General features: G+C 42.6%; 1 protein-coding gene across 1 annotated transcript; it reads left to right on the forward strand.

Moving 5' to 3' along the window:
- Positions 1–1,566: 1,566 nt before the first annotated feature.
- Positions 1,567–13,089, forward strand: PMPCB (peptidase, mitochondrial processing subunit beta). The gene is made up of 13 exons (XM_065399208.1): positions 1,567–1,679; positions 3,184–3,324; positions 3,761–3,847; positions 4,689–4,818; positions 6,428–6,626; positions 6,965–7,044; positions 7,723–7,835; positions 8,363–8,506; positions 9,168–9,328; positions 11,795–11,880; positions 11,956–12,044; positions 12,699–12,774; positions 12,861–13,089. The coding sequence occupies exons 1-13, from the start codon at positions 1,581–1,583 to the stop codon at positions 12,923–12,925; spliced, it is 1,470 nt and encodes a 489-aa protein (XP_065255280.1). The 5' UTR covers positions 1,567–1,580; the 3' UTR covers positions 12,926–13,089.
- Positions 13,090–13,134: the final 45 nt, after the last annotated feature.

A 13,134-nucleotide genomic window follows, 5' to 3' on the forward strand; every position in this document is an offset into this window, starting at 1 on the left:
ACAAAAATATACATTGTGCATAGAATCCAACCTACATTAATATTATAGTAAATATTTCTAAATGCGCAAATCACCAGCATGTGTCTGCTCTCTTCCTGGGCTTGGGTCAACAGAGTAAAGTACAATAAATCCTTCAGGCCTAAAGTATGATGGGTTAATCCATAGCTATACTGTATGTCACCAGAGACTACGAGTTTGCTAAAATATTATGGGCCCCTTCTGAGGTTTAGAAAAATTGGATTCCTTTAAACTGTCATCCAAAGGCAGATTTATTCTTGAAGTTTGTGTGCAGACTCAGTAACTTACATATAACTGGGCTTTTTGTTTTAATCATGAACATTCAAGGCTTAACTGTTATCATTTTGTGTTTGCAGAGTTTAAAAGAACTTTAATGGTAAAGCTGAGAAAGATAATTTCTCTTTCTACCCTGCCTTATGCATTTTAAATGGTTTTTCCTGCTTCCACAATAACCTATTTAAGCTTAGCATCCCATTTCAAAGTACATAAATAACAAAAGCAAGTTAATAATCCTGGGAGTGAGTCATGCATACCCCTTTCTCACATAAGTAACCCAATAAGGATTACTCAAGTGAATAAAGACTATTTGTATTAATAAGGTTTTGCAGCACTATCTGAATTATATTTTAATAATAAAGAGCCTGATCCTGCAATCAATCTGAACTCAAAACTTCCATGTCACTTCTGTAGGAGAAGACAATTTATTTCTTCTTGTTACTGTTCACTATATTTAGGAGTCTATTTTTTTAAAAATTTTGAGTAATATTAAGATCAAATCTTGTTTGCCTTACTTGTACAAATAGCCCCACTGAAGACATGCTGGTTAGATGGGCAAAATTAACTTGAAGTCAAAGGAGTTGTACCCATTTACACCAGAGAATTTGGCCCAGCTGGTCTACCTGTCCCAGGAAAGTGAGCACGATTAAGCATTATGTCCCAAATCCTGCAAAATCTTACCTTCAAGAGCAGTCCAAAAGAAATCAGTGGGACTACTCACGAGACTATAAATTTGCATTAATTGTTAAACCAGAAAATAAATTGCCTCATCACGAGCTTCAGATATTTTTCATATTTTAATAATAATACTTATTTAAAGGATATTGTCAACCACTTAGGCTCATTTAAATTTTGTAAAATAAAGTGCTGTCATGAGAGAGTTGGAGGGTGGAGGTATGGGGGGGGGTGAAATTTACAAAACCTGATCTGAATATAAATGCAAAAGAAGCCAATGAAAGCAATGTTGTGTTGCTTATTTTAACATATGTAATTCATTCCCTGAGCCCTAAGATGTGTGCTGATAGAGGCTTTTCTAAGGCTACAGAGAGAAAGCAATATAGACCCGGCCCATAACGTACGGACTCTAAATGGCAAAATAGAGACATTGAGGATTACAACACGCCGCTGCTGCTAAGAGCCAGACCCGCCTGCCGGGACCAGCCTTCGCCCCGCCCCCACCTATCCCCGCCTCGCCCCGCCCCTCCGCCGCGTCTGCCCACAGCCCCCCGCCCTGGGACGCTCCCGCCGGAAGTCGAGACGCGCGGCCGCCCCGGCTCTTCTCTAAGATGGCGGCGGCGCTAAGTGCAGGTTGCCTGGCGGCCCGACGGCTGCTCTGGGCCGGGTCTGGCCGCCGCCTTGTGCGGGGCTCAGCTCCAGCGAACCGGGTGAGTGGCAGGGATCGGGGCGCGGGGGAGATGCTGCGTGGGCTCCCAACCCTCTGGCCGGGCCACAGGCAGCCGGCAATTCAAGGGCAATGGGCTTCCTCCGCGCGGTGCACCCTGGGAGCTGTAGTTTCAGGTTATTTTCACGGGGTCGCACTGAGCCCTGGGACCTGCACACTCCCACCCCGCGGCCCCCCCCGCCCCCCCCCAGGTGCGTAGTCCTATTGGGTGCTGAGAAGTGGGCAGGCATAAGCTGGGCCCCTCCCCCAGCCTGGGGAGGAGCTACTGAGCCCAGAAATCAACAAAAATCGGGGGACAACAAATTAAAAAAACAGTAACAGGTGTGGGGGGTTGAAGGACCAAAACTGGGGGACCAGAAGGGGACACCAAGCAGAGAACCCTGGATAGCGCTCACTGCTCATCAAAAGCATCCAAGGAGCCAGCGGACGCTGCCCAGGGGGACGCTGCCCAGATGCGTGAACGGATGAAAACGAAAATGGGCCCCACAGTCGCAGGCCCCCCTCAGCCTGGTGTTATAAATGCCCACTTTGGCCATGGCTAGGAGGAGGTTGACAAGGTGGTCCCGTGACTTTGTGGGGCCCCGGATTGGGTGTGCATATATAAAAAGGTGTGGGGAAAAGTGCAGCCAGAACCTCAACAAGAGGTTCTGGAGGAGCTGGAAGAGGGACTGCAACCTGGTGTACTGTAGATAGACATGCGCCAGGGTCTCCCACACACCGCAACAAGGACAGGCATTGGGAAGAGGGGTAAACTGCACCAGATACACACCTGTACTCACAGCTCCATGAAGGAGTCGCCAACTAATGTCCCTGGCGGGCCGTGGAACCAAGGTGGAATACAGGCTGGCACACTGGGGTCCCCCAAGCTTTGTAGTTGCCCGCTGTACTCGTGGGGTTGTCTGGCTGTGTGGGATCTGTGCAAGCCACAGTGCGTGTGGCTCTGCAGTTTTTGGCTGAAGCTGGAGCAGCCTGCTTAGTTCTGTAGGCTACATGGGGTGGCATTGCAGGCTGAGCCCTGGACTCTGGGTTTCTTGAATAAAAACATGGATCTGTGCAGATTGAGGAGCTGTAGATGTTGGCCCTTCTGGGACTAGTTCAGGTACTTATATGGCCCCTTACTGTAATATGTAAGCACCTCATAATATTTAATGCTTTCACTACTATTCCCCATTTTACACATGGGGAACTGAGGCACAAAAAGACTAAGTGGCTTGAGCTGAACCCAAGTTTCTCACAGCCCGGGCTAGTGCTCTAACCATTGCATTAAAAAGGGGTCAGCTGCAGACTGGTCCATTTTATGCCCCTTCATGCTTCCTTTCTGGGCAGAGTTGGTGCATTTCTGAGGAGAAGAGCAGTGGCCACCAAATCAATGCTAATTTTACAAAACAAAAATAAATAATTCATACTTTTAAGTTCAGGAGCATGCTTTCCTGACAAGCATCATAGGATGGTGCCTACAATTTGTAACGAATGGCTTTTCTTTACAGTCCATACAACTTGGGACAAGCAGATTCAGGGCCACCAAGGCAGCAACGCAAATAGTTTTAAATGTTCCTGAGACTAAAGTGTCTTCTCTGGAAAATGGCCTGAGAGTAGCTTCTGAAGATTCTGGACTCTCAACATGCACAGTAGGTAACTTGTGAATGAATTTTTTACTTAACTATGTACCTGTATTTTCATTACATTGTGAAATTAGATGTACTATTTTCATTGAGTATTTAGCAGAAGTATTTAACAACAGTTTGTAAATAAAGAACACAAGTTTGGGTGAAGGTAAGGCTAAGCCTTTAAAAAGTGACTAGTGATTTTGGATGCCAAACTTGATACACTGTAAAGGGGTCTGATTTTTCAGAGAGTGGGTGCTCATCACTTTCTGAAAATTGTGCCCCTTTAACTGCAAATTAGTTTACCCCAAAATTGAGGCACCCAAATCACTAGTCACTTTTGAAAATCTATGTGTAGTCTATTTATAAAAGGTAAAATCTTAGCCGAAGTAAGAACCAGCAAAACAATGCCAATGCTATCTTTTATTAAATAGTAAGATTAATATTTGTTTTTAATAAGGTTGGTCTTTGGATTGATGCTGGAAGCAGGTATGAAAATGAGAAGAACAACGGAACAGCTCACTTTCTGGAGCATATGGCTTTCAAAGTAAGTATTAAAACTAGTTTTCAAATTAAAATTTTTAAAATTAAAATTGTTTACTTACCTTTAAGGATAACTATGGAGACTCTTTACAACTGATTTCAGTCTGTCACTTTTCAAAATCACCTGGAAAACGCAAGCAATTTGGATTTTTGTCCAAAATAAAAATCAAGGATGCAATCCTGGCCTCATTGAAGTCATGGCAAAGTTGCTTTTGACTTCAGTGGAGCCAGGATATCACCTCAGATCTGTATGGCTTCACCCGTACATTTGCATGTGCTGCTATAGCCTTGCCTGAAAGAAGAATTTCATGTTTGATCTATTTGAAACAAAAACCAAACAAACAAAATGGCTGACAGGAGGAATTCAAGAATGATAGATGTTAGTTTCAAGAGTTAGTTCTGCATGTTATTTCAGCATTTTAAAATTAACAATTTGAGTGCTTACTGAGGTGCAGTCAAAACAACACTGGTCTGAGTCAGGTGTTGTGCAACCTTCCTTCCATATTTCTGCCACTATGTTTAAATCCTGAACTGATCCACTCCTGCTGATACCTGAGATTGGTAGAGTTGAGTCATGCTGAATTTAACTAATCTTTGTAGGAGACAAATAGGCACTCTGTCCTCAAGTTAATTTTCACTTGGAATCTGTGCAGGCTTTAAACTTAGTTTTCCAGTGGGGAAAGACCAATGTGCCAGCCTTCACCCCTCAAACCAGTTGTTTCTCTTGTGCTCAAATCAGGTTTTTTTTTAAAAATAAACCCTTACTATTCCCCATGTGCAAAAGCTACTTTGTGGGTAGGTACCTTCCAGAGTGCAAGTAAACCATTTTTTCCCTTTAATTTCAGGGGACAAAAAAGAGGTCTCAATTAGACCTGGAACTAGAGATTGAAAACATGGGAGCTCATCTTAATGCCTACACATCCAGAGAACAAACTGTGTATTATGCAAAGGCTTTCTCAAAGGACTTGCCAAGAGGTAACTGCTTCTGTTCTGCAGAATTTCTGAAGGAGCATCCTTCCTAAAGATTGTGAGGAGGGGAACAACAAGGAATTAAATGAGCTGACAACCCTCTAAAAAAGCAGAAATGGGAGAACAGTGCCTCTGCAGTGTGCTTCCCACCTCCCTTCCTGGGCAGCCCCCCTGCTGAAACTCCATGGGGATGAGGCTTAGCAGGTTTGGAGAGGAGCATTTCAGCATTGTGGCCCATGCTTGGCACGTCTCCTAGGGACCAAATGGCTCTCCTTTGGGGCTAAAGATGTGAAATTCTCACTCCCCTGCAGATCTCAGAGAGATGCGGACTTTGCAGACCATGTTCCCTGCCCCTATTTTGGCACCCTTGTCCTTCTGAGGGAACTTTTGTTCAAACTCTAAAGTGAACCTCCCAGTGTATCTTGGGCACTCTGTGCTCCTCCAGTGTGTTTGACCTTGGGAAGGTATGATAGGGCCCTGGATATTTGTATTGTGGTTAACTTAAGCTATTTGTCTCTAAACATATTGTGAAAAAGAAGCTTCCAAGAAGAGAGAAACAAAGTGCTGCCAGTTGAAGAACAAGCTATATTTTTGTTTAGTTTTCTCTAATTGTTCATTCCTGGTATGTCTAAGTGAATTGTCTTACTCCATAGTGTTCATCTGAAATAAAATAATTCATATTGACAATTCCTTGATGAGAATACTAAACTGCTCAAGATAGTTAAGACCAAAGCAGACTGTGAAGAACTTCAAAAAGATCTCATAAAACTAAGTGATTTGGCAACAAAATGGCAAATGAAATTTAATGTGGATAAATGTAAAGTAATGCACGTTGGAAAAAATAACCCCAACTATACATACAATATGATGGAGGATAATTTAGCTACAACGAATCAGGAAAGAGATCTTGGAGTCGTGGATAGTTCTCTGAAGACGTCCACGCAGTGTGCAGCGGCAGTCAAAAAAGCAAACAGGATGTTAGGAATCATTAAAAAAGGGATAGAGAATAAGACAGAGAATATTTTATTGCCCTTATATAAATCCATGGTACACCCACATCTTGAATACTGAATACAGATGTGGTGGTCTGATCTCAGAAAAGCTATACTGGCATTAGAAAAGGTTCAGAGAAGGGCAACTAAAATGATTAGGGGTTTGGAACGGGTCCCATATGAGGAGTGATTAAAGAGGCTAGGACTTTTCAGCTTGGAAAAGAGACGACTAATGGGGGAGATGATAGAGGTATATAAAATCATGAGTGGTGTGGAGAAAGTGAATAAGGAAAAGTTCCCATAATATAAGAACTAGGGGGCCACCAAATGAAATTAATGGGCAGCATTATGTTCTTAGAAGTTTTAGAAATCCCTGAAGAACACACATTCTCTCCAAGAAGGGCATTAAAGTTTTCCTAAAACAAATATTACAAAATAAGATTACACTATGTAGAAGTTTATTTTCAATTTCCTGTGAGATCTTTCTTCCTGTACTCTATGCTAACAGTTCTGCCCACTTATAATATGTATTTGAGCTGCTTATTTGATTACGATATAGTGAGCTGAAGGTTCCAGTGTTGCTGAAGCACACTTGCCCCCCATCCCTTTGTGTTTTCAACTAGCTGTGGAGATTCTTGCTGACATCATACAGAACAGTACACTGGGGGAAGCAGAGATCGAGCGGGAGCGAGGAGTTATCCTTCGAGAGATGCAGGAAGTTGAAACCAATTTGCAGGAAGTTGTCTTTGATTATCTTCATGCCACAGCCTATCAGAACACTACACTGGGACGGACAATATTAGGCCCCACCGAAAACATCAAGTAAATCCAGCTTCTATTTCTCCATTGTCTTAATTTCATGGTTACTTTCCAGTATTTGAAAACCACACTTAAAGATAAATGGAACAATTTCTGTTCTCTTTATGCCTTATGAAGTGTTTGGGGTTGCACAAGGTGGAATTGCAAGTGGAATTTCCCCTGAGTGCCTTACACTCAATCAGACATGTTTGCTTTGGACACTATTTCAATGTGAAACTTCTGTTTTTAACTTATATACACTTAAAACGCTGCAGTGGCATAGCTGCATCGCTGCAACGCTTCAGTGTAGACACTACCTATGCTGACAGGAGGTGTAGTCATTTTCTTCTTTGCCACTACAGATCCATAAATCGCAATGACTTGGTGGAGTACATAACAACACATTATAAAGGACCCAGGATAGTGCTGGCTGCTGCTGGAGGTTAGTATGAGACATGCATCACAGCAAGCACTTGGAAATAAGTTTAAAAACACAGCACTTTAACTTTGTTGAGATAGTACAAAGATCAGACAGAAATATGACTTATCCACTACTTAATAGGTCATAGAAGTCTATTGTTAGCCCTCAAAGTTCTGTGTATCTGCATCTCATCTGTTGTGTTCCCTCTTCCCCCCCCCCCCCCCCCCCAGTAATCTTCCAGGGACACCCTTAAATTTATCTTTAGGCAAGGAGGGTGCTTGGCTTTCAACTGAGAGGCTGTTCCAAGTGTAAGAGGACAGTGTGACAGAGCACAAAGCTACAAATATGGGAAGGAGATGGTGTTCAGGATGGGAGAGGGAATAAGAGAAAATAGAAAGGTGGGGTGAGATGATGTAAGGCCTTGAAGTTGAGAACAAGGAGCTTGTGTTTGGTGCTGTATAAGATAGAGGAGGCAAGAAAGGTGATGAAGATGATGATTTTAGCAATGGCATTTAATGAAGTGGAAAGGGGGGGTGGGAAATCAGAAATGTACAACAATCAAGTTGGGAGAGAACCAAAGGTTATGATGGACTGTTGTAACTCTGGCATCTTGGCTGAAGCTTTTTAATGTCTGTGAAAAATGATCTTCTTAGATGATACATTTTTTAAAACTGCTCTATATGAAACTCTCTTGTTCAGGAGTCTCTCATGATGAATTGCTTGATTTAGCAAATTATCATTTTGGTAACTTACCGTCTACTCAGGAAGGAGGAATGCCAGCCCTACCCCCTTGCAAATTCACAGGTAGTGAGGTAAGCACTGAGATTGCTTTTTGCCTTTTCAGGTTAATCAGCTCAACAAGCAACACTGAGTAATGACTAATATTAACGAGTTGTCTGGTGTGACCTGAGTTTCTAGCGTGACTTTCAAAGCTGCTAAGCACCCATCGCTCCCATTGAAGTTAATAGGAGCAGCTGATGCACACCATCCTTGAAAATCATCCTGTTCACTTGATATATTTCTGGGCAGGGGTTTTTAAAGGTTACAGCAGAGGACTGGAACTTGGGACTCCTGTGTTCTGTTCCCAGCTCTGCCCCGACTCTGACAAATCACTTTGCCATCCTACGTCGTCTTAATCATCTGCAAAATGACTATTATAATAACTTCCTTACACACAGCATTAGGTTTACACAGACGGTTAAGGGTATTATTGAGTAAAGCTTTTTACGCTTTGCACTAGATTTTATTTGAAAGTTCCTAGTTTCCTTCATTTGAATAAATGTACACACTATGGTACGTTTGCTGCATTACATTTGAAATTAACATTTTTGTGATTCAGATTCGTATAAGAGATGACAAGATGCCTTTGGCACATATCGCAATAGCTGTCGAAGCAGTTGGCTGGTCTCACCCAGATACAATTCCCCTTATGGTAGCAAATACTCTGATAGGCAACTGGGATCGTTCCTTTGGAGGAGGTGTGGTGAGTGAACCTCAAGACGCTTTGATGAGGGTTGATTATACCAGTAAGAGGTGTTTAATTCAGTAATTTGCCAGCATCAGTACACAAATTCCACCTTGTCTGGGATGGAATCAAGTTTCCTGGGTATTTCTATCGGCGTTTTTAAAAAAAAAAAAAAAACCCAGCCCAGTGGTCTCTGAATTCATTCTGGTGACATGAGAATTTGGGCACAGGTGCATTTGGGGAATGGCACACCGAGTCACCAAAGTGGAGGAGCCTTCATAGAGCCTAGCAACCTATAGTGAAAACAAGTTGGAAAAACTAAATAGGCTCCAAAGCTGTATGCAATGAGTATCCCAGTGTCTGTTCCCTCTCTTGAAATCTTACTAGCTATTTTTATTAGGACTTTAAAAAAAAAACAAAAAACAAAACAAACCTTTGCAATTTAAAACTGACAAGTTCAGGCTGCCACTTGGAGAGTGAAAGATTATGTGCAGGAGAGGAAGCTGCTTGTTCTATACAAAAGCATCTGGTGCATACTCATAGCAGTATTGTTGGCTGTGGAGGAAGCTGCCAATCTGTCTCACTTGAAATAGCAGTGGGTGAGCTTAGTGGTGGGAAAGAATATTTAAAAAAAACCCAAAACACCGAAATGCTAAAACTTATCTTCTTGTGTAAACAGAATTTATCCAGCAAGCTTGCCCAGATCACTTGCCATGGCAACCTGTGTCATAGCTTCCAATCTTTCAACACCTGTTACACTGATACTGGACTGTGGGGGCTCTACATGGTTTGTGAACAATCCACTGTACAGGATATGATGCACTTCGTTCAAAGAGAGTGGTAAGAAAACACCTGTTTCTCCAAGTAGCTAGTTTTGGGTTGAGGACTGGCTATTTAAAAATAGCAGCTTCATCAGAAAAGTGTTCTGTGTTTGTGTTTATCACAGTCCAAATTTGTTGGGAAAGAACAAGTAGACTAAATTCAGAAGCTTGTGATGTTTATTCCCAAAAAGCCAGTTTCTCCCACCCTAGCTTCACCCTGACAGTACCTTACACTGGAAGTAGCTCCAATGAAAGCAGTGGGTTTACTTGAAGAGCAAGGTACTACTTGGAAGAGTAAGAGTGGTGAAATCTGGCCCAAAACATCAGTAATAGCAATTTGATTTACAAATTAAATTTTCTGGCAGGAGGAGGGATTGGAAGGGTTATGTAATCTTCTGTGGAGTAAGATGCAAGCTAAGTAAGGTCTGTTACTTCTTATCTAACTTTATATACCCTCCAATCAACTGCAAACAGACTCAGTGGCATTTAGTTTACATTTTCAGAGAAGCACATTAAATTATCATATATACTCATTCATTAGCCGACCCCCCAAGATGGATAAGTAAAAATAGCAAAAACTGTATAACCCTTTCATAAGCTGACCCTATATTTCAGGGGTTGGAAAACTTTGGCTCCCAGCCTGTCAAGGTAAGCCGCTGGCGGGTCGGAATGTTTTGTTTACCTGGAGCGTCTGCAGGCATGGAGCCCCTCAGCTCCCTGTGGCCGCGGTTTGCCGTTCCCAGCCAATGGGAGCTGCGGGAAGTGGCGGCCAGCACATCCCTCGGCCCGTGCCGCTTCCCGCAGCCCCCATTGGCCTGGAGCGGCGAACCGCAGCCAGTGGGAGCCGCGATCGGCTGAACCTGTGGTTGCAGCAGGTAAACAAACAGGCCCGGCCTGCCAGGGTGCCTACCCGGCAAGCCACGTGCCAAAGGCTGCTGATCCCTGCCATAGAGTTTAAAATCATCAAATTTTGGCGTAGACTCGTTTATAAGCCGACCCCCGCTTTTTGATGCGTCACTTTTTTTTTTATTTACCAAAAATATTCAGCTATAAGGTACTTACTAACACAGTAACTGCATGGATGATGGCTAGTTGCACAAGCAAATGACCAATGAGACATTTATCTGGCACTTAACTGTAGTGACAGTGACTGCCCGTGAAAATGTAGACACACAAGATGGGTGAGGTAATACCTTTTACTGGACCCACTTCTGTTGATGAAATTATAGTAATTACATTGTAGCTAAATGGAATTGTAGGTGTGCCATTGTGCAAGGATTTCTCTGAAAATTAGGCCAGGGAATGGTGTAATTTAGGGCCTATTTTGAGTCATCTCGACACCAGAGTACCCACCTTCTGAACTGGCTGAGTACAGCTGGACTGCATGAGCCACAGATAAAATTCAAGTCAGATGGGAACATTCTAGGACATTTTGCAAGGGGATTTTTGTCCTTTCATAGGATGGGCTACATCTTGGAGAGGTTTTTGTGGCCCATGTCCCCTCCTGTTCTTCCCCATCCTAGTTACATGATGTCTATGGTAACTACAGCAATTGATTAAATGGAACAGTAGTATTGGGAACATAATGTTTTTTGTTTGCTTAATGGAATTGAACATTGTGGGGGGGAAGGGGTGAGCTAGCCCCATGTGACCAGCCAGCATTGTGCAGCCCAGAGTTTGGAAACCTCTGTTTTAATACATCTCCCTGCACTTACAGCAAGGAGTTGTTCCCTAGTGCAGTGTCTCTCAACCTTTCCAGACTGCTGGACCACTTTTAGGAGTCTGATTTGTCTTGGGCACCCCTAAGTTTCACCTCACTTAAACTACTTGCTTACAAAATCAGACCTAAAAATACAAAAGTGTCTCAGCACACTACTACTGAATAATGGTGTACTTTCTCATTTTTTACCATGTAACAAAATAAATCAATTGGAATATAAACATTGTACTTACATTTCCGTGTACAGTGTATAGAGCAGTATAAACAGACCATTGTCTGTATGAAATTTTAGTTTGTACTGACATTGCTAGTGCTTTTTATGTAGCCTGTTGTAAAACTAGGCAAATATCTAGGTTAGTTGATGTACCCCTGGTTGAGAACCACTGCCCTAGTGTAGTACTTTTTGTTTAGTTCTAAACATCAGTGATACGGCTCTCCCAATCTTCCTGTGGAGACTATCAACTTTAAGTAGCTCATGCCATTAGAAAGCTTCCTCAGATTCAACCTACATTTACCCTTTAATCCTACTACGCATATGGAAGAGGCTTGATACAGGGATAAATCTCTAATCCTCCTCTTACATATGCTGAGAATATCACTAACCCTGCTCTCTCTAGAAATGACATTCTCGCATTGGTGTACTAATATGCCTGGTGTCTTAGCATTGTGCATAGGTAATACAGCACCCTACCTCAAATAACTAATGCCATTCTTGCTTGTTTAAATTAGTAAAATTTCCTACTAGCGCTTCAAACTGTCTTTCAGGATACGACTCTGCACAAGTGTTACTGAAAGTGAAGTATCTCGAGCCACGAACCTTTTAAAAACAAATATGCTGTTACAGCTTGACGGTAAGGTTAAAATTGGGATTTTTATTCTCATTTTACTCATATGTTGATAACTAGAGTATTTTTTGCCTTCATTAGGGTCCACCCCCATCTGCGAGGACATTGGGAGACAGATGTTGTGTTACAATCGTAGAATTCCAATTCCTGAACTTGAAGCAAGAATTGAAGTAAGTAATGCATGTGTTGTATTTTTAAATGAAGAATGTTAATGTAGCACCTTGGCTGTATAGAGCAGGGTGGCCAAACTGTGGCTCGTGAGCCGCATGTGGCTCTTTTACAATTGAAGTGTGGCTTGTGAAGCTTCCCCCATTCTCCACCTATCAGACTGGGGGAGGAGGGGAAGCTCGGGGCTCTGCTCTGCAGCTGGGTAGTGGGGCTTAAAACCCCAATCCCCCCGCCCCCTTCCCATGGGGCTGAAGTCCCAGCAGGCGGTCCTGGCTCTCAAACTTTTGAAAGATTCTCATTTGCAGTTCAGAGGGTCAGTAAGTTTGGCCAGCCTGGTATAGAGGATGAAAGGTTGTCTGAAACTTTGCTAGTTTGAGAACCATTGTTCTAGAGGGCTATTTACCGAGGTGGGCCATATCCACACAGTGTATATATACTATCTCTGTATGGCCCTGAGTATGTCACATAGGTCACAGCTGTGTGCGCTGATTGGGCCGCAAGCAGCTCATGAGTTGAACTGCTGCTCTAGAAAGACATGGCAGCTAACTTACTAGTTGATTAGCTGTAGAACCATTTTATTATAATAATTCAACTCTGGGCTCTAATAGTTAATATTTTCTTGGACAAAATCTAACTTTTCTTAAAACACTTTTCAGGCTATTGATGCCCAGACCATAAGAGAGATTTGCACAAAGTACATTTATGATAAGTGCCCTGCCATCGCTGCTGTGGGTAAGCTTATTCTCCTTCACTGTTTCCTCACCATGCCAAGCTGCAGCTTAAATGGATGTCTTGACTTACTTTTTTTTAATTTCCAGGTCCGATTGAACAACTTCCAGATTACAACAGAATCCATAGTGGCATGTACTGGCTACGTGATTAGGAACACATGATAAATGTTTTAATGAAGATACCAGACTTCTAAAGCAGTTGTCACAAGGCATAAAGACAAACACATTTGATCTCTTCCCCTCTCCCCCCAAACCTCCTCCTCCCCTCCCCCCCCCCCAAATTCAGTACCAAAAATTACATAAATGTCACCTTGACAGTTATTCTCAGTCCTTACACCCTTTTGTACTTGGAGAAACTAAG

Source organism: Emys orbicularis, chromosome 1 (assembly GCF_028017835.1).
Source record: "Emys orbicularis isolate rEmyOrb1 chromosome 1, rEmyOrb1.hap1, whole genome shotgun sequence".
In the NCBI taxonomy this organism is placed as follows: domain Eukaryota; kingdom Metazoa; phylum Chordata; order Testudines; family Emydidae; genus Emys; species Emys orbicularis.

Bases quoted from the DNA above. Each gene is read 5' to 3' on its own strand.
- PMPCB (XM_065399208.1), top strand. From the start codon at position 1,581: ATGGCGGCGGCGCTAAGTGCAGGTTGCCTGGCGGCCCGACGGCTGCTC. The intron at 8,507-9,167 runs GTGAGTGAACCT...TTGTGTAAACAG, and splicing joins GTTCCTTTGGAGGAGGTGTG to AATTTATCCAGCAAGCTTGC. The intron at 9,329-11,794 runs GTAAGAAAACAC...ACTGTCTTTCAG, and splicing joins CACTTCGTTCAAAGAGAGTG to GATACGACTCTGCACAAGTG.